Genomic DNA, 24578 nt, shown 5'->3' with positions numbered 1-24578 from the left:
TTTAGACAGAGTTTGGTGTTCTTGACCTCTGATTGGCTGGTGTAGGCATTACCAATGTCATGGTCACAGCTAAAGTGTGTTTGATTGGCTGGAATCACTGATCTGGGTATTATTCTCTGCTTTTATCCTGTAGTAACCTCAGATTCAGTCGCAAATCAATTCAGAAAGCTTATCGACGCCATCTACCGGTAGAAATGCTTTTGTGCATTGTAAAGACGCTGGAATAGATAGCACATGTAATGAATGAGCTAATATAAACCATATTTTTAAAGCAAGCGTTAGATCATTCCTACACAAAGGTAAATTATAAATAAATAAAAACACAGTTATTACTAGGTGCTATTTTACATGCATTATTAGAAACTCTTGTTTTATGGGCGAGATGGACTCTTATCTGTTTAGAATTGAAACTAGAATTTAAAATATATAAAAATGTGTGTGTTTGTTGTGTGTATGCTTTTATCTACAGTAAAACTTTATTTGGTTGTTCTCTCTGGTCTGTGTGTTCAGTATGCTAGTACAGAACTGGACTAACAGGACTGATCTCTGATTCATTTGTTTAGTTTGACTGGATTTATTCCAACATGTGTAACATCAGAGGGGAAGTAGATAAGTTTGAATAATGACTTTACGATCAGATTTCGTCCCATCTGTCAGGCTTTCTGGTTTAGTATCGGTGTGGTGTGTTTTGTAATGAGATTATGGAAAGCTCTGGTCATCAGGGTGTGTTTAACATTTATTTGTACATGGCCACAGGAAGCGACTGTAACTTGTCCTGGGTTTGTGTTATTATTATGTTCTGCTTGAAAGACTCATGGGGATTCACTCACTCTGTGCGTTTATGTTTCTAAAAAAAAACTCAAGGCACTATTTTGAGCGTCTGTTACTCATGAAATGAGCCACGGGAGAACCCTGGCTACATGGAAAGTCACTCCGAGTGATTTACAGTAAAAACTTCAAGGAAATTTTATAGGTCAGACATATAAGTAGTTTAAAGGGGTCATATTATAAGATTTTTATGACGTTTAAGGTCTGAATGACCAAATTTTTCACATGCTTTCAGCATTTACTGTTTAAAGTTACTGGGTTGATCTTTTTCACGTTTTCTGGGTTGGTGGAAGCACTGGGCACCCAATTATAGCAATTAAACATGCAAAAAGTCAGATTTTCACCCTATGACCCCTTTAAAACATGGCTATATTTAAGTTTAACACCTTGTAAATTATTTATGCAATTATATTCAGTGGTATCTTTATAATGGTCATGATCCCATATAAGTGTGACTAATCTTCTGCAGATGTTTTAATACTTATTGCTCTATTGGTTTGACACACTTATCTTCTCTCTCTTTTTCTAGGCTGAGTCCGGTTATGGTTCTGAGTCCAGTTTAAGGAGACATGGCTCAATGCTCTCTCTCACGTCCGCCACTAGCGGTTATTCAGCCACTTCCACTTCTTCATTTAAGGTAAGATCACTCATGTCCCACCTGGAGGCACGGCCACTCCCTCTGACATTCGCTTTTGAAGGCACAGTGCATATTATTTCAATTAATAGCGTTAGCGTAATAGTGTTAGCTGCAAAAAAGGTCATGGGTTCAACCCCAAAGAAAAGGGATATTGATAAAAATGCATACCTTCTGTAAAGCCCGGGATACACTGCACAATTTTTGGCTGTCCCAGACGAAACATTTCCATTGTGAAACAATGGATGTGATTTCTGTGATCGTGTCTCTTAATTGGTGGTCCTATGCCGTGCAGTGAGAGTGTTTTCCTGGTCTTGCATCCAAAGATGGCCGTGTCAGATATTCAGCACGATCAACGCACAGTGTGTTTGCTGCTAACACTTTCGTACATGTATTTGTTTACCACTAGCGCATGCTGATGACGTTGTGCTAACGTGTGTCACAGCCGTCACAGCCTACGATTCAATAGGTGTCATACAGTCATCATGCTTTTCGTACCCAAGTTTAAACGCTCCATGTCGCACAGTATGATAAGGTAATGCTCTTATAGGATGGCAAAAATCGTGCAGTGTATCCCGGGCTTAATGCACTGGAAGTCGCTTTGTATATTCGCAATAGTGCTATTAAAAGGCTTTCCTGTAATAAAGCGGGATTCCATAAGTTCCTTAACATGACATTATTGCAATGTTTTATTAGGTAGGAGTGAGTGTCAACAATCGAATATTCGGTATTCACAGACATTTAGTATATAGGTCTTTCAATAATGACTTCTGGCCCTGATGTTTGTGTTTTAAATGTCTGATACACAATGACAGAGATTATTGATGTAGCTACTGAATAATAATAATAATAAAGGGTTTAAGCGATACATATATAACAAACATAGCGATACATGTGAGTATCGTGATATACATTTTTCCAATACTTTTTTAATACTGTAGGGCTGCAAAACGATTAATTGGGACTAATCGTTTTCGGAATAAAAGTTTTTGTTTACATCACATGTGTGTGTACTCTGTATAATAATTTTGTATATATAAATAAACACAGATGGAAGTATATATTTGATAAATATTTACATATGTATATACATTTTTATATTTAAGCTATACATATATAACAAATATAGCGATACATGTGAGTACAGTGATATAATTTTGCAGCCCTACAATAATAAAACAAAAACAATATTGATATGTGTTTTTTTTTATAAAACCATTCAAGATTCATGCTGGTTGTTTCGTTTGGAGTTTATATCCCGACCACTAGATAGCATTCTTCTTATCTTCTTATCTCTGAACTTTAACAGTGACAGGAAGTGCTTGCATAGGGGGTCACCACAATTTTTTGCAAAGGTTTGCATATGGTAGTGTGTTCACAATAACCGCTTTCCTAAATCGGAAATATCCCAATACATTGTCTCCCTTTACAGTATCACAACATATGCATCGTAACCCATGCATCGTGATACGTAACATTTCGCAAAATATTTGTGGATACACAGCCCTAATAATATTATTTACATTGTCATTTACAGATGCCCTTATCCAAAACAACTATAACATGGATTTGTAATCAATGTAGTTTTACATTTTCGTTTTTTTTACACCCAGAAGGGTCACAGTCTACGAGAGAAGCTGGCAGAGATGGAGACGTTTCGAGACATTCTGTGCAGGCAGGTGGACACATTGCAGAAATACTTTGATGGCTGTGCTGATGCTGTGACTAAAGACGAGCTGCAGAGAGACAAGAGTGAGTCCACACAAACACACATCAGACGAAAAGCAGGAGTGATCTGGATATTAATATGAGTCAGAGCAAAGTAATTCTACTGATAGACATGTTTGAACAACAACGATCCTTATTCAGACTCCAGCAACATCCACATTCCTCTGCATGCCTGCCATAACTCATTCTGTCTCGCTTCTCTAAACCAGTGGTTCCCAACCTTATTTCCTTGTCACTCCCCCCCACCCAAGTACATACAGTCGCGGAAAAAGTAAGAGATCACATTATCATTTCTACATGTATTACGACAATTTATTCCAGTGTCTGTTAAAGTCGAACAAAAGCAAACCTCGTGAGTGACAAAGTCATACAAAAATTAGCATTTTGTTATTGAGATCTTGACACCCCAATCTGAACCCCCCAACTCTCTACATCTGATTTTACTGTTACGTTTAGCGAAATTATAATAACTATTTTACATGCAAGAATATTTAACTACCTTATCTTGAAAGTGTTAGCATATAATTCAAATATCATAAAATATTTTAAATGAAATTATTATTTCATTTTATGCACTCTGGCGCCCCCCTAAAGCTGCATTCAGACTAGCAGCGACTAGTAGTAGCAGAGAGACACAATCTCATTGATTTCAATGGAAGCTTGGTGACTTCCAGTGACACGAGCAACAGTGACCATAGGCGACTGAATGGTGGTGCGTCTTGTCGCGCTACAAAGTTGAGAAAAGTTTAACTTTATGCAAATAATGAGCAACTTTCAGAAGCAACTACCAATGAGAGCAAAGCATTGGAGTTTGCGCTATCCTTCGCTTTAAATGCTTATATCTTCTGTATGCAAATGTTAATTCATACCAAAATGCTTTTATGCATATTTGTGTTTGACACATGAAAACGTCTCGGGTTATGTATGTAACTGTTGTTCCCTGAGAAGGGAACGAGACGCTGCGTCTCCCTTGTCATACTTCATGCGTCCCTGTAATGCCGTCTTTGGCAATATTTCAAATAGCGATATACTTCCTGGCTCCCGCGTCACCCTGTCTTTGTCGTTAAGCCTCACCATTGGTTGAATTTGATATACACATTCAGACGCACTTACCCCTGGAGGCGTCCCCAAAGTGTCACCGCAGTGATGCAACGCGAGTTCCCTCGAAAGGAAACTGTAACAATGTATCTTAAAAGGTAACACGATGTAATCTTGCTCTCACTTGAAATGTGTCCGACATTTAGTCCTTGAATTTGAGGATATTGGACCTGGAAAGTCCTTGAAAGGTCCTTAAATTTAAAGTTAACTAAGGTGTGGAGACCCTGAATATATCGAATGAAAGAACGGACCCTCTGCTTTCAAACTAAAACAAATTTCATCCTACCTTGTGTTCTCTTTTTATTAAAAAGGCTGAGATAATTGCATTTTTGTGAAGGACTTTTAAAAGAGATCAGATTCAGAGCGATTATCAAAAATACACAGAATTCTTACTGTTTGCCCTGAAGGATTGCTTCCCGGTTTTATACGTTTGGTATAAGCACCACCTGGTGGATAATATCGGAAATATGGATTGCCGGAAAAACTTGTCAATGGCAAGGAAGCATTATCTCTTAATTGACGAGTTAACTTGTCAATGGTGGGGAAAGAGTTAAAGGTGGCCGGACCTCAGGTTGGGAACCACTCAGAGATTTTGCTTTACATTTTTGCAAAAGGTTAGTAACATTAAATATACATAAACTGTATATACACATTAAAATGATCTAACTTTCACTCTGCCTATCTTCCGCCATCTTTGTCTGTCTGTCGCTCGCTCTTTCTCGATGCATGTGTTGTTGCAGCACAAGGCCCTGTTGATTCACACCAATAGTCAACTACTTCTTTTGTTTGTTTCAGCCCTCCTCCTCTTTGTCTCTCTTTCTTTTACCTTTCTCTCTCTATCTTTCTGTCTCTCTCTCACATCGTGTGTTGTGTGATACAGTATGTGTCTACAGTAGACTCTCAGTATGTGAGTGGGCCGATCTCAGTACCACCTACCACAGGCCATGAGTTCATAATGACGTGTGTGTTTTTTTTCTCTCTCAGTCGTGGAGGATGATGAAGATGACTTCCCTACCACTCGCTCCGATGGAGAATTTCTGCATAACAACAACGGCAGCAAAGAGAAATGTAAGTTTGTGCGTGTGATGTGTGTGGAGCTAAATTGTTTCCTGAAAAGATGCTTCAGGTTTGCAGGGTCTGAAAGTGAATTTTGATGCCAAACAGATCGCTTTTGAATGCTTATCATAGATCAGTAATATTTAATTCTGCCCTTGACATTTACTCTGGAGTTGTAATGGATTTCTCCTCTCATCTCATCAGTATTCCAAAGTCTGAGTCATAAAGGCATTAATGGGATAGATTTTAAAGGAGAGGCCATCACATTTAAAGCGACCACGGCGGGAATCTTAGCCACGCTTTCTCATTGCATCGACCTGATGGTAAAGAGAGAAGACAGCTGGCAGAAGAGACTTGATAAGGTAAGTCAGAGCAGTATGCTAGTTCTCTTACCAAGTGATAAAAATGCACAAATATTATTTAACTAAACAAACTTTAAAAATATTTCAAAAAATAATTTAATACAAGTTGATAATGGCTTTGTGCAAACATCAACTATTTGAAGTATCGTTTTTTTTCGGACTATAAGCAGCATTTTTTTTTTTCATAACTTGGCTGGTGCTGCGTCTTATAGTCAGGTGCGCCTTTTAAGTCAGTTTGAATTAATTTTGACATTTATGAGGCAAGAAACATCATTACCGTCTACAGCCACAAGAGTCCGCTATATGCTGCTTTTGTATTTATGTAATTCGATGGATTCAGTGATGCGGAATGACGAGTCTGCGAACTTCACGCTAGTTGGCTTGTTCGGTTAATTTAGTTTTTCAACCTTCCAGGTAAGTTCTGTATGCTATGGTTTATCGTTTAAATAACTGATAATATTACTTTTACGTACAGAGATCTATTCAGCCTGCTGTTCTGTCTGCTATTGCTTAGTTGAATAACTTGCCTTTCCAGATTAAATGTCTGTTCTTCGGCTTGGATTTTGTGAAATAATTTTCTAAATAAACGCGACGTATTGTCCACTGCGATTTTTATATATGTTATTTCGTCTTAATGACACATTTTTTTAATGATGCGTCTTATAGTCCCGAAAATATGGTATTAAAAATACTTATACTCTTTTTACTAGGTTATTTTCTTGTATACGTTTACACCTTTAGCTGAACACATTTTTTTTGTTGTTTAAAGTATGTTAGTAAAAGCATGTTCTGCATGAGATAATAGACATTATGTAAGCTCCTACCTGAAAATCCTTCACTATTCCCAAAAAAAGTTATTAGGTATCGAGGGTGTAGCAACTAGAGAAGTTCATCTGTTAATTTAATGGGTTTGGTTTGTGTTACTGAGGTGGAGCTGAATCCGTCTGCTGATGTGTCACAGTCAGCACAATACAATGAAAACGAGAACACGGCTGCCGCCCAAACAATGGAGCAGTTCTGCGCTCATAGTCTCTCCCTCTCTCTCTTTCTCGCTCTCGCTTTGCCCACATTAAACTGAGATGAGATCTAATCAAGCCAAGACATTAAACGTTACAGCTGCGGTCTGGCAACTCAGCCAAACCTTCTCTCTCTCGCCCTACAGGAGATGGAGAAGAGGAGGCGGGTGGAGGAAGCTTATAAATCAGCTCTGTCTGAGCTCAAGAAGAAGTCTCATTTTGGTGGACCAGACTATGAGGTGGGTGGTTCACTCAGGACTTTAGGAGTAAAAGAAAGAGACACGTGTCGGCAATATTTCGTTTGTTGTGTTTATCAGGAGGGTCCGAACAGTCTAATCAATGAAGATGAGTTCTTTGATGCAGTGGAGGCTGCGTTGGACCGACAGGACAAGATAGAGGAACAGGTGCGTGTTCTGTTTTAAGACAACTTGAGATCAGAATTAGGCCTACTTGCTTTCGTCCTTAAGTCTTATTGTGAGGAGTTTGTTGGTGTAACTAAGGGGTTAGCGATACACCATGCGATTTTGCTTTCAATTAATTATGGTGAAATGCTGCTACATCCAAAAGCCAGGGGGTGCTCTAATGCAGAAACTCAGTATGCGCCGCAGAAGTACAATTAGACACGCAGCTTCAGGAAATGTATAAGCACATTTATATTGCTGTTCTTCAAAACTTTTCAGGTATTTTCATGATATTAAAGCATATTTATAATGATTATGTGATTTTTAGATTAATAAGGACGCACTGCTGATCAAAGAGCGGTAGTAGGGATGAACGGGGCACAAACTAACGCGGGGGTTAATTGTAACTTAGCTACTTTACAAATTTCTACAGGGCCGAGCAATCTGTGCTTTTGGTCTTTCTTTTTCTCTTACTGTCAGAAGATCTCCTGTTAATTTGTGAAAAGTTTTGATGTTTTGGTTAAGATATTGAACTAAGAGTGTTTTGGAGGCACGGAAGTAAATTTCTTCGTCTAATTTTTTTGTGATTTCTAAGTCACCAAATCCAACCTTATATTATTTGAATCGCTGTCTTGTTACCTTAAACACAACAGCATTTTGAAACGTCAGCAACTCCTAGTAGCTGATAGCTGGGATTGAAAACATTTTTACACAGCCGGTTAGTTGTAACACAGCGTTACAACTAAGCCTCCTTTGTCTTAATTGTGCAGCCCTTTAAAAAATTTTATTTATATGCATTGATGGATAATTAAAGGATGGTTAGATGAAGGATCACAGATGAATGAATGTGTGGTTAGGCAGATATATAAACAATATCCACCTTTAGTATATAGACAAACTTTTATTTAATTATTTGTGTTTCACTTCCTAAGACCTGGATGTCCACATACATGGACACCACATTGTTTTGTTGTGTGCACCATAATACTTAATTATGTGTAACTGGAGTCTGTTGTACACAGACGTGGACTATTACACTGCTTCATGTTCAAAGAAAAATATTTTGTTATTATATTTATTGGTTATTGGTTCCTAATCCCAAATAGCTGGAAATAAAAAAAAGACAAACCAAAGGAGGTTAAACACATTTTTTAGCAGGTTTGCACTTCTTTCCTTTCAGTGTAATTGTACGATAACGGTAGGTCCCACAAACAAACATTAAGTGTTCATTTGTAGCAGAGATTTGTGTGTTGATTGTGTAATAAAAATTATTCATCTAACTTTTAAATATTTTTTAATGATGAAGCAAAAAGCCTAAGGTTGTGCCCCTGTCTCCCCATACATAGAAAAGCTTTGCATAATATCGACTGTAACTGTTTTACATACCGGGTAGTCATAATTTTAAGTATAATATTTCTCTTTTCTACTGAAACAGCTTTTGTTTTACTGATGTAATCAATGCAGAACAGTTGGTGATAAATGATTTGAAATAATATTTTTTCATGGGTTGATGTATATCCTTTCAAGACAGGGAATGTATAGTAGTACTTTTGTTTTAAATAATCAATCATTTTTACACCATCTGCAATTGTATGTCTTGTTCTGGGTTCCCACGGGTCATGGAATTTCTGGAATATCATGGAATTTTAGGTCTTTTCCAGACATTGAAAGTCAGGTTTTTTTGCCAAGTCATGGAGTATCAGGAATTTTGCTTTAAAATATTTAGTTTCCCTTTTTTAAAATGTAATCCGCTTTTTAACTTGTGACGCAAGGAATACCTCTAGGTCCAAGCCTCTGTTGACCACAATCTGTCTATCTGTCTGTTATTATGAGGTGATAAAATTAGTACAAATGAAGATAGGGTGAAACTTTTTTTTAAAGCAGAGGGTTTGTTATTTCATTTAAAACATTATTTGTTTATATATTAAAAAAATATTTTTTTTCTGGAAGGAATTTAACTTTAGTGAAAATCAAAAAATGCTGGTGCATGTCTGGCAACTTTTTTAAGAAAATGCTGGCGGGGAAAGAGTTAAATTATTTAGGAGTAGGGTTGGGTATGGCACCAGTGCCTATATGACCGGTATCTACCGGACCAAATCAGAACACAGATTTCAGTGCCTCGTTTTAGTGCCTCTTAAATGCCTGTCAACAATAATTTGCTCTCTGTGGCACAAAAAGCATTATTACATCAGCACATTTTTTTATGATTTTCACAAAAGTTGAATGCCTTCCAGAAAATGTTCTTCTTTAAAGTGCACCTATTGTATTGCTAAAAAAACGCTATTTGGTGTATTTGGTATAATACAATGTGTTTGCCTGGTTTAAAACACATTATTTTCAACATAGTGTACATTTCTGTAGATCCAGATTTCACTCTCTTCCTGAAGTGCACGGATTTGAAAAGTGCTGTGTCCCTGATTTGTGATTTGCCTGAATACCGCTGACGTCAGCCAGAAATATGATGCTCCTTACCATGTTTGAAAGATTCGGTCACAATGCTAACAGGAGTTAACTTGCAGGCCGAGTCCGAACCGGGAGAAGTTATGATAATGTCGTTCTTTACTACATCAACAATCCCAGGAAGTAAACCGTTGCATACAATCCGTAGCCGTTTCTCAATACCAAGTACGCCAAACTCGGACTTGTGTCCTTCGTAGTTTGAACTTGCAAGTTCAGACTCGGAAGAACGAACTCCTGACACGAAATGCATTCTGGGAAACTTCGCAGTCATAAGTCCACACAAGTCTCCTCTGATGCATCCTCGATAAAATGGGCAGATCAAGAACACATCCGGGGATTTTATGTGAACTTGGGCTTGATGCGAACTTTGAATTGGAACAGTACTAGGGCCGCGGCTGATGACGTTTCACAAGTCCACAAGAACGCAAGTACAAACAAGAACACACATTGAGAAATGGCTCATGTGTTTGTTGTAGTCCAAGAAAAGAGATTTACTTTGGAGATGATAACTTGCGTCATTGTTTACTTTGGGGTTTATACATTTTGCATATCGTTAACATGTACTAATACACACTTACACACCAAAGGAAATGTAAAATCGAAAATCGGACCATTAGTGGTCTTTAAATATAAACATGCAATATATCAAATAAAAGAAGAAACCTTCTGCTTTCAAACAAAACAAAAAAGTGTCATCCTACCATCATTTGTTCTCTCTTTATCATGACACATTTTGAACAAAAAGCTGAAATAATTGCATGTTTACAGTGTTTTTACTGTTTTTGGATCAGTGGATGTGTCAGTGTTTTATAAGTTGGGTAAGAGCGCCACCTAGTGGAAAAAAGCAGAAATATGGATTGTTGTAAAAACTTGTCATTGGCAGGGAAGTGTTTTCTCTTCTCTTAATTGACGAGTAAATTTGTCAATGGCTGGGAAAGGGTTAAATGATTTCAAATTTTGTTTCTAAAGAACATTTAAAGCAAACTTCCTCTTGTAAGAACATTAAATCTTAACATTAAATGTGTTTGTGTGTTTAGTCTCAGTGTGAGAAGAGCAGGATACAAAGGAACAGTTTGGTGTCTACAGGAGATGTTTACACCAGCGTGGGCACTCACAGATTCTCTGAGAAAGTAAGTGGAGTTTATCGGTGATGTCCTCAGCAGATCTGATCCCTGTCCTCTGTCTGTCCTGCTCTATGTTGGTTTCTTCTCACACATCTGATGAAGTTGCGTTTATCTCTTTTCACTCACTTGTGTAGCCTTCCTCTCCTCCTCCTCCTTCTCCTTCATCATCTGCTGTAGTCTTCACTCCTCTCCATGAGCACAGGTTCAGTGCTGAGGTAACCGTACCCTTTCACCTCACTCATTCATCACTAACTGGAATGGCATGATTCACTTGGCTTTACATTAATGCATTCAGAAACTAACACAGGTTATTAACCTAGTTAGCTGACAGTATTTTGGGACTATGTTATTGACAAATCCATAAACTAGTGAGCAAAGTGTTGAACAACAACGTGTTGTCTTCTATCAACCGCCCGCATGTTCGGTGATGTCATGGAGGTCTTGGATGTCTGCATGAGGATTTGAATATGAATGACTGTTTTTGTCCATTTAGTTAATAGAGTTGTGCTTGTGTCAGTGATATTTATTTTGAATAATGTTAAACATCAAGGCACTGACCTCTGATCTTGTTCTGGACAGGTGGAGGAGATGGTTAAGAATCACTTAACCTACTCACTACAGGATGTTGGTGGAGATGCTAACTGGCAGCTTGTGGTAGAAGAAGGAGAGATGAAGGTGAGATGAATGTGACATGTTAAGTATAAGGCAGATCCTGACCGAATGACGAGGATTCATTTTATATTATGATAACGATATGTATCACTGTAGAGGTTTTTTCTTTTTTAGCTGTTTACTTTCTCCTAAACCCTAAATAGTCGTGTTTATGAGGATGCTTGCAAAGATGGGAATTTTGACATGTGTGTATTTAAGGCCAATAAAGTGGCAAAAATGCTCACGAGCTTAATGAGCAGCAGATGCATGACTTGCGCGCTCCTCTCACACAGAAACAGTGAGCGAATAAAGATCTGTTATTTGTGTTTTAATGGCTTAAATACACTTATTTTAAAACTGTGGTGCTTAAATACGTGTACAAACTTTAAGTTTTCGTCACCACGCACACAGCAATGTGACATGGGCATGTAAAGCCCGATTTATAGTCATGCGTAGGTTCTACGTCGTAGCTCTGCGTAGCCTGACGCGCACCTCACAAAAATTTTAACAGCGCGTCAGTTCTACGCGGACCGGAAGAGCTGTGATTGGTCCACCAGAACCCCTCCCGGACGACGACGCAAAAGTATAAACGAAAACCGATGCGGAAGCTATGCCGTAGGACCTACGCACGACTATGACAAGCCCTTAACATCAATAGAAACGATAGTCCAAAATCTCTACTGGTTGACAATTTTTTACAGCAGGCAAAAATCCTTGATCTTGCGGCACGTTTTCTTTAAAAATGTGATGGAATATGCGGGATATTTATACAATTTTATGCGATGATATCGTGGGAACTTTTGCAGCTTTTCAATGATGTTCATGTCACATAATCACATGACTTCATAACGTTCCCATGGCAACAGGGGACATGGGTGCACTTGTGTGAAGTGCATTTTTCAACTTTCTGCTAAGATATTTGTGATTTTTGCTACGAAAGTGCTGGGATTATGAAATCATGCAAGCCCTGCATATTTTACGTGCGGAAATCTGCAATTTATGCAGTGAAAGTGCGGCGTATTTGAAAAAAAAAAAATATGCGGACTTTGGCTGATAATGTATTGAATCACGTTTTTCTGGAGGGACTGTTCAAGGTATACATTGTTATCAGCAGGGCTCAACATTAACTTTTTTCCCACCATTGACAAGTTATCTCTTCAATTAAGAGAAAACATTTCCCTGCCAATGCCGCTTTCCTTACGAGTTTTTACAGTAATCTGTAATTCTGCTAACTTTCACTAGATGGCGCTCCCCAATTTATAAAAAACTGAAGCAAATACTAATTCAATTAATTTTAAACTCTGTGTATGTTTTGATAATCGTACTTAATCTGATTTCTGACAAAATAATTTTACAAAAAGGCAATTATTTTAGCTTTTTGTTCAAAATTTGGTATTTTTGAAGAAACCTTTATAAATTTTTTTATAAATTTGTATAGAGGTTATAAAAAGAAAACAAATGAAGATAAAATGAGATGTTTTTTTCTTGTTTTGTTTGTTTGTTTTAAAGCAAAGGTTCTTTTATTTAATATACAGCAGGTGAATTAAGTATTATTGAACACGTCACCATTTTTCACAGTAAACATATTTCCAAAGGTGCTATTGATATGAAATTTCACCAGATGTTTCTAACGACCCAAGTAATTCATACATACAAAGAAATCAAAACAAATTAAGTTATGTGTAATAATGCGAAATGACACGGGGGGAAAAAGTATTGAACACATGAAGAAAGGGAGGTGCAAAATGGCATGAAGAGACAAGACAACAGGTGGGCAACTTTAAAAAAATGGCTGGCGGGGAATGAGTTGAGAGAAAAAGTGAGAGAGAATTTTACTTGACCGGACAAGTAACTTGAAAATGCCCTCCACAAAATTTTTACGGACCACCACGAATAGATTTTTGCACATCAAGTTTTTCACTACATCGCTCTCTCTTTGTCTCTTTCTGTCTGTACACACACATGAATTATTGAATAATAAGTTTGTACACACATGAATTAGAGATCAACTTATACAGATTTTTATACCGATACCAAATATTTGGATGCTTAGGTGTTTTATCAGTCAAGCCGATATTACAAAACAGATATCTGGTAATGGAAAAATGCTTAAATATCGGGAAACAGATAATATCGGTCAATCTCTAATGACAATGCTTAATGTCAAGCCCTGGTTAGTAGTATTTGTGTTCACTGTGTTCGAACCCATGACCATTTGTGCTAATGCAATGCTCTACTATATTTGAGTCGCTCAAACAGTTTTTTTTAGGTGAAATCTTGGTTAAGTAACATTTAATAAACAGAATTATTACACGGCTCTCTGGAATGCTTGATTCTTATTGGTCAGTTGAGACATTTGCAGGTTCGTTCTTTTCAAATAATAACCGCTCCAAAGTAATAATGCATAGCCGGTACTACTTGTACGATTAAAATCGCTCCACGCCAATAAAGATTACTGTTTGGCGCCATCTTGTGACAAACACTGGACAACCACAATTAAGAATGGAAAATTGTGACATTAATTTTAACATGTACGGAAAAAACAAAACATTTAAACAGTGGATAGAAGAACGAACAACGACAAGACACAGACAGCTTACTGAGACTGAACTTGACAAAATAGAGCATGACAGCTACGAAGCCAACACACAAAAAATACAGAATGGGCCTTAAAACTGCTAAAAGAGAAAAAAATGGAGACCGACAAGTATGAAGCAGAGGATCTTAATAAGGTATTACGATCATTTTATGCATCTGTGCAAAGTTTCACGGAAATGGATAAAAATGTTAATTTAAAACAAATATGCCAATAAAATGTTTCAAATTCATATTCATGTCCAGTTTTTTTTCTTATGTGGCAAGTAGCCGTGTAATAAGCGGGATAATGTAGAGGCAGCCGGTAGTTATCGGGAAATAAGCCCCGACAGTGTGATCAGGACCCGACGCGAAGCTTATTTAACAAAATATTTGTATGTTTTGTCAACTGTGCGACAGGTTTCATGTTAAGCTGTTGACAAACCCTTTGATCAGTTTGATCGTCATTTATGAAAGAATGAATTTGTTATTGCTAATATCGTGTAAACTCGACACGTGTGTTGTTTCTATTCTCAGGTGTACAGAAGAGAAGTGGAGGAGAATGGGATTGTGTTGGACCCTCTGAAGGCCACACATTGTGTTAAAGGAGTCACAGGTCATGAAGTTTGTCATTACTTCTGGGACACAGATGTTCGTAATGACTGGGAGAGTGAGTACTTAACTACTGCATCTTAAAAATATTTACATTTATGCATTCCCCAGATACTATTATCCAAAGTGATTTCCAAAGATCACATTTATGTATACTTTTTTTTGTCAGTTTCTGAGCATCGAACCCATAACATATTTCTTATTTATAAATAGTTTATCAATTGCTCAGTTACAATGTATCATTTTTTTTTATAAATGTTATGAGTTAGACTATTGAATGTTACAGTTTGTTTACCTTGACGTGACCCCTTAAAGTGTTGCATTTGGTTCCTGGGTTATAACAATAAGAATAATAACACAATATCATGTAGTCCAATAAAGCTTGGTTGATTGGTTTCACAGACATTGCTTAAGTGTAGACCTAAAATGCATGTGATTAGTTCAGTTTAGTTTATTTATCCTTTAGGCAATTTTATTTGCACAGATGCCACACATCACATTAACACAATCACACGCACATAAAAACATTTTATGATGTCTTTGCTGAAAACATTTCACCCTGACAGATCTTAAAATATTTCAGTGCCATTGTTTTGTCATAAGATGCACGCCAGTAATGTTTTTTTCGTAAAAGCTACTTAAATGTTATAATTTATCTTAATTCTTGCTTAATCTAAGAGTTGTCTGTGATATCAGGTTAAAGTGTAATATTGTAATGTGGATGTGTAGTAGAGTTTTACGGTGTGGAAGCAGCACAAACTCTCACCATGCTTTAATATTGTTATGAATGCACTCTGCACACTTAAATTCTGATGCAGACTTGCCAGATAATTCAATTTAAAGTCTCTTAATGTCTTATCTGAAGTTCAGCTTGAGCTTTTAATGGTCATTGTCCCAGTCAATAGTGATCTTCTTAAGCTTTGGATGTAAATGGATGTTTTACTCGCCTCACATCAGCGTGTCTTAATTCTGTCTCGTGCTCCTTTTACAGCTACTGTTGAAAACTTTAACATCGTGGAAACGTTGTCTGATAACGCTGTCATCGTCTACCAGACCCACAAGGTGAAGAAAGCGTGTGAATTAACCCTCAAGAGTTCCTTTAAAAAACTTCCTTAAGTGTTCCTAAGGCCACAAAATGACACCTTCACAAAACTGCTCTAAAAATATCATACGTCAATATTTTTTTTCATTTTAAACGATGCAGTCTTTTAGAACTACTTCTGCCTGAAACATAGATATCAAATATTGATTAATTTTGTGGAAATTTTAACCATTTATATGCCTGTTTGTTTACATTAGCCCATGTTTTTTTAACAGAAAAAACAAAAAAACTAAATATTTTCCAAAAAACACATTTGAACCACCATGTGATTATTATTATTATTATACCCTGAGATGGTTCAAAGATTGGTAGCAACATTGATTTTCATGCATTGTTATTTTTTGAACAAGGTCAGATTTTATAAAAAACTTCCTTAAGTGTTCCTAAGGCCACAAAATGACACCTTCCCAAAATTGCTCTAAAAATATCATACGTCAATATTGTTGTTCATTTTAAACGATGCAGTCTTTTAGAACTACTTCTGCCTGAAACATAGATATCAAATATTAATTAAATTTGTGGAAATTTTAACCATTTATATGCCTGTTTGCTTACATTAGCCCATGTTTTTTTTAACAGAAAAAACAAAAAAACTAAATATTTTCCAAAAAACACATTTGAACCACCATGTGATTATTATTATTATTATACCCTGAGATGGGTCAAAGATTGGTAGCAACATTGATTTTCATGCATTGTTATTTTTTGAACAAGGTCAGATTTTATAAAAAACTTCCTTAAGTGTTCCTAAGGCCACAAAATGACACCTTCCCAAAATTGCTCTAAAAATATCATACGTCAATATTGTTGTTCATTTTAAACAATGCAGTCTTTTAGAACTACTTCTGCCTGAAACATAGATATCAAATATTAATTGAATTTGTGGAAATTTTAACCATTTATATGCCTGTTTGCTTACATTAGCCCATGTTTTTTTACAGAAAAAAACAAAAAAACTAAATATTTTCCAAAAAACACATTTGAACCACCATGTGATTATTATTATTATTATACCCTGAGATGGTTCAAAGATTGGTAGCAACATTGATTTTCATGCATTGTTATTTTTTGAACAAGGTCAGATTTTATAAAAAACTTCCTTAAGTGTTCCTAAGGCCACAAAATGACACCTTCCCAAAATTGCTCTAAAAATATCATACGTCAATATTGTTGTTCATTTTAAACGATGCAGTCTTTTAGAACTACTTCTGCCTGAAACATAGATAGCAAATATTAATTAAATTTGTGGAAATTTTAACCATTTATATGCCTGTTTGCTTACATTAGCCCATGTTTTTTTTAACAGAAAAAACAAAAAAACTAAATATTTTCCAAAAAACACATTTGAACCACCATGTGATTATTATTATTATTATACCCTGGGATGGGTCAAAGATTGGTAGCAACATTGATTTTCATGCATTGTTATTTTTTGAACAAGGTCAGATTTTATAAAAAACTTCCTTAAGTGTTCCTAAGGCCACAAAATGACACCTTCCCAAAATTGCTCTAAAAATATCATACGTCAATATTGTTGTTCATTTTAAACGATGCAGTCTTTTAGAACTACTTCTGCCTGAAACATAGATATCAAATATTAATTAAATTTGTGGAAATTTTAACCATTTATATGCCTGTTTGCTTACATTAGCCCATGTTTTTTTTAACAGAAAAAACAAAAAAACTAAATATTTTCCAAAAAACACATTTGAACCACCATGTGATTATTATTATTATTATACCCTGAGATGGGTCAAAGATTGGTAGCAACATTGATTTTCATGCATTGTTATTTTTTGAACAAGGTCAGATTTTATAAAAAACTTCCTTAAGTGTTCCTAAGGCCACAAAATGACACCTTCCCAAAATTGCTCTAAAAATATCATACGTCAATATTGTTGTTCATTTTAAACAATGCAGTCTTTTAGAACTACTTCTGCCTGAAACATAGATATCAAATATTAATTGAATTTGTGGAAATTTTAACCATTTATATGCCTGTTTGCTTACATTAGCCCATGTTTTTTTACAGAAAAAAACAAAAAAACTAAATATTTTCCAAAAAACACATTTGAACCACCATGTGATTATTATTATTATTATACCCTAGGATGGGTCAAAGATTGGTAGCAACATTGATTTTCATGCATTGTTATTTTTTGAACAAGGTCAGATTTTATAAAAAACTTCCTTAAGTGTTCCTAAGGCCACAAAATGACACCTTCCTAAAAATTGCTCTAAAAATATCATATGTCAATATTTTTTTCCACTTTAAACAATTCAGTCTTTTAGAACTACTTCTGCCTGAAACATACATATGAAATATTAATTAAATTTGTGGAAATTTTTACCCTTTACATGCCAGTTTGTTTACATTAACCCATGTTTTTTAACAGAAAAAACAAATAAACTAAATATTTTCCCCCAAAAAAACATTTGAACTACCATTTGATTATAATTATTATTAGACCCTAGGATGGGTCAAAGATTGGTAGCAACATTGATTTAGATGCATTGTTATTTTTTGAACAGGGTCAGATTTTATACAAAACTCACACTTCCTAAGGCAAAAATGATCCTAAGGCCAAAATGACACCTTCCCCAAAACCGCTGTAAAATATCATACATCAATAATTTTTTCCACTTTAAACTATTAAATGTTTTAACACTACTTCTTCCTGAAACATATATGTCAAATATTAATAAAAATTTGTGGAAATTTTAACCCTTTAAATGCCAATAAGTTAACATTAATCAAACCACAGTGTTCGGCTGATGTCGTGAAACCTTTTGTGGGACATCGTAGCCCAGATAGTGACCTGTCCTGATTTCTCACTCCAGAGACTGAGGGCTGATTCATTTTTTATCTGTAAACACCGGTCAGAATGAGCAGGCCCACATAAGCCTGCAGTTTCTCTGTCTCAAGATCTCTCCAGTCTATGACTGTCTATCATGTAGGTTTGTCATGGCCCCAATATGCTGCAGGATTTCATGCATCAGAATCAATGAAAAGCTTGAAGTCAGGGCACTGATTCGGGCAGTGGCGTGTGTGAGCCCTAGGATTAAATCTCTGGCTGCTGGGAAGTAGCGGAGCATCTCCATGTTTGTGGGAGACCAGAAGATTTTTCAATATTTGACGTCCATCCTGCCGCCACTTCATCCATCTCCTCTCTGCTCTCACCTTCTGACAAGTCTTCTGAAGACCCTCTAATGAATTAGACTCCAGCTGGTCTACTTCCACCTCTGAGGCCTCCGTGTCGACCTCAGAATCCTCGGAGGAAGATGAGGAGCCATCCTCGCTCTTGAAGTGCATGATTATTTCAGGAGCCTTATGTGTGCTGTAATGCCTTGCCATTTTCACTACTTCTGCTATACTGTTCATACTTATAGAAGTGTACTTGCATAAACAACATGAGCGAGAAGCAAAATGAAGATTGATTTTGTTTCGGTTCTGGCCTCTCATCGTTTTTATTACTGAATTAGTTTATAACGCAGAATGTGCCCTTCAAATAGAGAAGAATTTGGATATGTAGAATTTGCCCCCCTGCCCCACTCAACACCGACTCCACCCCGACATCACCACCACCCCCTTACCACTCAGACACACTTTTTTAAAATACACACCAATTTTCAACATTAAAGGTTTATCTTTTCAGTAGCTATGCGGTCCGCAGAAAACAGCAAAAATTGTGACATTTTGATGAATGCATGAAATGGTAAAACGTAGCGCCACCTGGTGGACAAGTATAAAAATTAAAACTTCAAGGCCAGTAGTTTAAAATGATATATTGACATAAAGGTTTGTATTAGTTTATGTTAAGATAAATGGGGGGTCAAAAATGGTAGTTATAATGGTTTTCAATGGGGCAGTTTTTGTCCTTAGGAACACATTAGTCGGTTTTTGCGTAGCTTAGCCATTTAAAGCTAATTTAAAAAACTGAAACCAAAATTTTAAAATGTATCAAAAATGATTAACCTTTGGCAAGTTTGGGCAATATTCAATCATCACAGTCAAGATGGTTTAAAAATCAAAATCAAAATGGCACAAAATGTCCCTAGGAACTCTTAAGGGTTAAACTGATGCCAAATGTTTGCACTCTGAATAAAACCCAGATACTCTTTCTAAAGCATACATTGGTTTATTAAACCTGCAAGTCTTGTTACTCTGGTAATTGTATTTTAATCTTTTGTTTTTTCAGAGGGTGTGGCCGGCATCCCAGAGAGACGTTTTGTATTTATCCGCCATTCGTAAGATTTTGGCTAATAATGAGAACGATCCAGACACGTGGCTCGTCTGTAACTTCTCTGTTGATCATGAGAAAGCCCAGGTGAGCTGTCTGTAAATACATCTGCTTATTCAGTTCAATTGTATTTTACTTTTCTTTGCACTTACAGTCATATTTACGTTTGTCATATTTAATTGCTTTAAACTCTCAAGAAAAACAATATAGTGTAAAGTATGCATCCTTTAATTGATATAAAAGATGTTAGTTGTCTCATTTTCATTTAAATTAATGTTTGTTTGTTAAGTGATTTTTTTTTTCATTCCCAGCCAAACAACAGATGTGTTCGTGCTAAAATCAACATTGCCATGATCTGTCAGACACTGGTCAGTCCACCAGAGGGCGACAAAGAGATCAGCAGAGATAACATCCTGTGCAAAATCACATACGTTGCCAACGGTTAGATACTGTTATATTTAAGTTTACATGTTAAATACAAGACTATAATGTGACCAGAGAGACTTTTATGGGCATTTCACACAGTATGCGCTCGTATAGTGAGACACGAGATTGGGTTCACGAAACGAGACTAGATTTTTACATACTCAATGATAAAATATATGAATGGGAAACTGAAATCATATTATTTTTACATGTTTTAAATATATTAGGATTGTCCCTAACAATTATTTTGCTAATTGATAATGAAGTCATTAGATATTTTTTGGTAATATAAATAGACTCAAGTGTGCAATAACCTTTTAAATAACATAATAATGACGATGCAATAATAATTGGTTCAAATAAAGCATCAAAACAAGTAAACACATTATATTAATATGTAGCCTATTTAATAAACAACAGCATTATGGGGTTTCCCAGACCTAAACCTTGTCCCAGACTAACTTAAATGTTAGTGCTTTCTTGATGCAAATCATTTTGCTCTGTCATATCTTAAAATATATCAGTGCGAGCGTTGTGTTTAAAGATGCAGACCGTTAATTTTTATTTGACTTAAATATCCTAATTGAACTAAGGCCTAGTCCTGGCTTAAGCTAATTCCTGTCTGGGAAACCACCCCTATAATTGTAACAAATGCCTGCAGGGGGGCGCTTGCGGACCCGCTTCTGTTACTTTCACTTTAAACTGAGAAAACGTTTCCTTTTAGCCAAATAACATTAAAATCTTAAAAAATTCAATTATTTGCAATATAAATGATCCCCAGTCACTGTCATTCTTGAGCAAGGACATGCATACATTAAATCATGTAGGCGCTTCACATCTGACACTGATCAAAAGACAATAACAACGCGTCTCAGACGAACATTATTGGAAACCCAAACAAAAAAGGACACGCAGTAAAAGCCAGAATATAACTTTATAAACTTTGATATCTGGCTTCTATACAACAAATTTAAAATTTCAAAATATATTAAAATGGCTAAAAATATTTACAAAAATAAATTTTTCATTTTTTTAAGATATTTTGAAAAGATAATAATTCTATTTTAAAGCATTTATATTCACATTGCATTGGAAGAAAAACTTTGGAAAATATTAAAATTAAATATATTATCAAATGCAAAAATATACTTATAATTTTATATATACGTATACATTTTATACTTGAATTTGCCACAAACTTTTTGCTGATATCAGGAGAGCGTAAATACAACTTCATGCTGATATTAGGAGGACTGTGGCCATTTCTCAAACAGAAACCTTTGTGCATATCCATGCAGTTATTAATGACTTCTGAAGTAAAGCTATTTGTAAGAAAAACATTTCAAACTTTAAAAACTTTGATATCTGGCTTCAATAGAACAAATTTATTTTTAAACATAATTTTAAATATACACTAGTCAACATTCGAAGTGGATCAAAACCATTCATAAAAGTTTACATAAAACCAATCCCTAATACCCGTTCTTGTCTTAGGACAACTTAAATAAACTTTTTTTGATCCACTTCAAATGTTGACTAGTATATTTCAAAATATATTAAAATGGCTAAAAATATTTACAAAAATAAATTTTTCATTTTTTTAAGATATATTTTGAATAGATAATTAATATATTTTAAAGCATTTATATTCACATTGCATTGGAAGAAAAACTTTGGAAAAGATTAAAATTAAATATATTATCAAATGCAAAAATATACTTATAATTTTATATGTATGTATGTATACATTTTATACTTGAATTTGCCACAAACTTTATGCTGATATCAGGAGACAGTAAACTCAACTTTATTCTGATATTAGGACAGTGGCCGTTTCTTGACCATAAAGTCATAAGCATACTACAACAATTTACGGTTAACTATATATAACAGTAAACTTTATAAGTGTTAATATTCTGTAATAAGACAGTCTTTATAACGTATCCAAATGCGACCTCCAAAGGATGTAGTCTTTTAATTTTATTTAATTTTGCGATATCTTGTCGCATAAGATCTTGTCACACCCCTAGCACATATGTTTATCTTCAATGGCAATGAAAGGGGCTGGATTTTGGGTGCACGAGCAAGGCATGCGGACCGATTCCTCTGTAACTGCCCACGTTTTGCCGCTTTCCACACGTCTCCTACTAAAAAGGAACTAGACACTAATGACTGCCGCGTACTGTGTGAAACGCTCATTGTTGTTCTTCTGAATCATACCTGATTATATATGTAAAGGTTATAGAAATGTTTTTGTGGTTTGCAGTAAATCCTGGAGGCTGGGCTCCCGCATCTGTCCTTAGAGCCGTCGCTAAAAGAGAATATCCCAAATTCCTCAAACGCTTTACGTCATACGTCCAGGAGAAGACTGCAGGAAAGGCTATTCTCTTCTGAGGTGTGTTTACACTACATTTACAATACAGATATCCACCTGCGTCATCTTTGTTAAATTATTAGAAAATATTCGGGGTTTTTTTTGTTTGTATTCTGATGTTATATTTAATATCGTGTCTCAGATGTGGTAGTAGTTTGGTTGTTATTAATAATGGAAATGTACTAATATTTATTGGTAATGTTTTTATTATTTGCAGTTTCTCAGTTCTGCCGTCAGTGTGCCTGCAGTCCGTGCACACTTTAATTGCTACAGCGCCCTCTAGTGATCAGACTGTTCAGAAGCCACGGCGGCTCTCATCTCTACACGCTTGATGCAACTCTGTAGCATCACTTTAGATCACACCGGCAGAGGACTAGAAATGCCAAACATCTCATCCATATTTTCTGGCAGAGATATATATTGAAAGAAGTATATATGTATGTATGTATGTATGTATGTATGTATGTATGTGTGATAGAAAGTTTATAAAAAACAGAGAGTCTGGCGAGCTGAAGATTGCTTTATTTTAGTTTTGATTATTTTTTTCTTGTAGATCATCCATTTCAGCTTTGCTTTAGTTTGGCTTGTATAATCCTCAGTCTTCGGTTCACAGACTCTCTCTGTACATTATTGATCATTAAGCTTCAGTCATAGGTGTTTAGTTTAAATCAGAAGCATGTTTGTAGGGCTTTCATGGGCCTGTGAACTTGCCTTTCAATCATAATCATTTCTTTTATGAAGCCCAGCCTCTGGTGTTGACGAAGAGATGACACAAGTGTGTTTTTTTCACTATTTAGACAGAAATCTCTTTTTTTTTGTGTCTCATTGACTGACAGACTGTAGCACAATTTCAGATTGATCGTAACGGTGTCATGAGCACAGATTTGTATATAATTTCAGCGTTATTGCTTGACGTATGTCAGATTGTCAATGCTTTTACCAGACTAATCCAACTCCATATGCCTTAGGGAGGATGAGATTGATGTTTGCGTGTGTATATGCGTGTGTCCTACTTTAAAATCTTTAGAAAAGTGCCTCATTATTGATCTGGTACACATGATTGATCTCCCACAACATAAACTTACAGCTCATCTGATCTGGCATCTTCTTTAATGTTTATACGGCCATTTCATTTTGATTATTTCTCAGCTATTATAATATTATTATTATTATTTAAATGTGATTTTGCAATCGGTAAGGACAGAGGGTATCGTCAGATGAAGCGTCTCTGTCTAATGCCAATGTAATATTGACTGTACTATAGTGGACATGGTAAAAACATGGGGCAGGGTAGATGATAGCTAGTTGTACATGGGGGGAATTAGTTATTTATTTTTCATGATCCAAAGTAAAACAAGGCACAAACTAAATATCACAATGTTGTATTATCATAAAACTTACAGCTTGACTTACAGATCTTCGAACAGAGCTGAAATGAGATTTCATTGCTTTACGCCCGATGAAAGACTGTTAAAAACTTAAGAGAGGACATCAAGTGTAAACTGCAGCATCTTTATGGTGACGCTCCAAACACTCGCTGAACCCGAATGTACGAACCCACCACCATGAACCTGAAAGTCTTTAATATATAAAACATGCCCTGATTTCCCCTAGCAGGGTAGTTGTTTACTAACTGAAGGGTCGTCAGCTGATCGTAGCGAGCTGTGTGTGTGTGTGCGTGTGAAAGTGTGTGCGTGTGTGTGTGAGGATGAGATGTGTGTTCCTCTAGTTCTAGTTTGTCATTGTTAGCTCTGAATGTATGTTCATCGGGGTTCAAATGTTTTGTGTATATAAAACATCACACTAAAGATGTCAGGATGACAATGTACTGTGAACTACGGGAACACTGCCCTGATTAAAAAAGAAATAAAATGATTGACATCTTTCTGCA

At 35.9% G+C, this 24578-nt stretch overlaps 1 protein-coding gene across 4 annotated transcripts in view; it reads left to right on the top strand.

Moving 5' to 3' along the window:
• The window catches only part of cert1b (ceramide transporter 1b), a 48124-nt gene extending 23546 nt beyond the window's left edge, over positions 1 to 24578 (top strand). The window contains exons 4-18 of one of the 4 annotated variants that reach the window (XM_065243817.1): positions 1358 to 1465; positions 3079 to 3214; positions 5273 to 5356; positions 5549 to 5706; positions 6869 to 6961; positions 7040 to 7126; positions 10621 to 10713; positions 10842 to 10922; positions 11287 to 11382; positions 14470 to 14602; positions 15536 to 15606; positions 19846 to 19974; positions 20199 to 20328; positions 22580 to 22708; positions 22905 to 24578. In XM_065243817.1, the coding sequence (XP_065099889.1) occupies positions 1358 to 1465; positions 3079 to 3214; positions 5273 to 5356; positions 5549 to 5706; positions 6869 to 6961; positions 7040 to 7126; positions 10621 to 10713; positions 10842 to 10922; positions 11287 to 11382; positions 14470 to 14602; positions 15536 to 15606; positions 19846 to 19974; positions 20199 to 20328; positions 22580 to 22707 (1527 nt within the window). In that variant the 3' untranslated portion in view covers position 22708; positions 22905 to 24578. Of the gene's footprint in view, positions 1 to 1357; positions 1466 to 3075; positions 3215 to 5272; positions 5357 to 5548; positions 5707 to 6868; positions 6962 to 7039; positions 7127 to 10620; positions 10714 to 10841; positions 10923 to 11286; positions 11383 to 14469; positions 14603 to 15535; positions 15607 to 19845; positions 19975 to 20198; positions 20329 to 22579; positions 22709 to 22904 lie in introns of all 4 variants that reach the window. The other 3 variants (XM_065243816.1, XM_065243819.1, XM_065243818.1) reach the window with 3 other exon arrangements.

The sequence above is a fragment of the Paramisgurnus dabryanus genome, chromosome 18, assembly GCF_030506205.2.
Source record: "Paramisgurnus dabryanus chromosome 18, PD_genome_1.1, whole genome shotgun sequence".
Classification (NCBI taxonomy): Eukaryota; Metazoa; Chordata; class Actinopteri; order Cypriniformes; family Cobitidae; genus Paramisgurnus; species Paramisgurnus dabryanus.
This window is presented reverse-complemented; position numbering and strand designations above follow the sequence as displayed.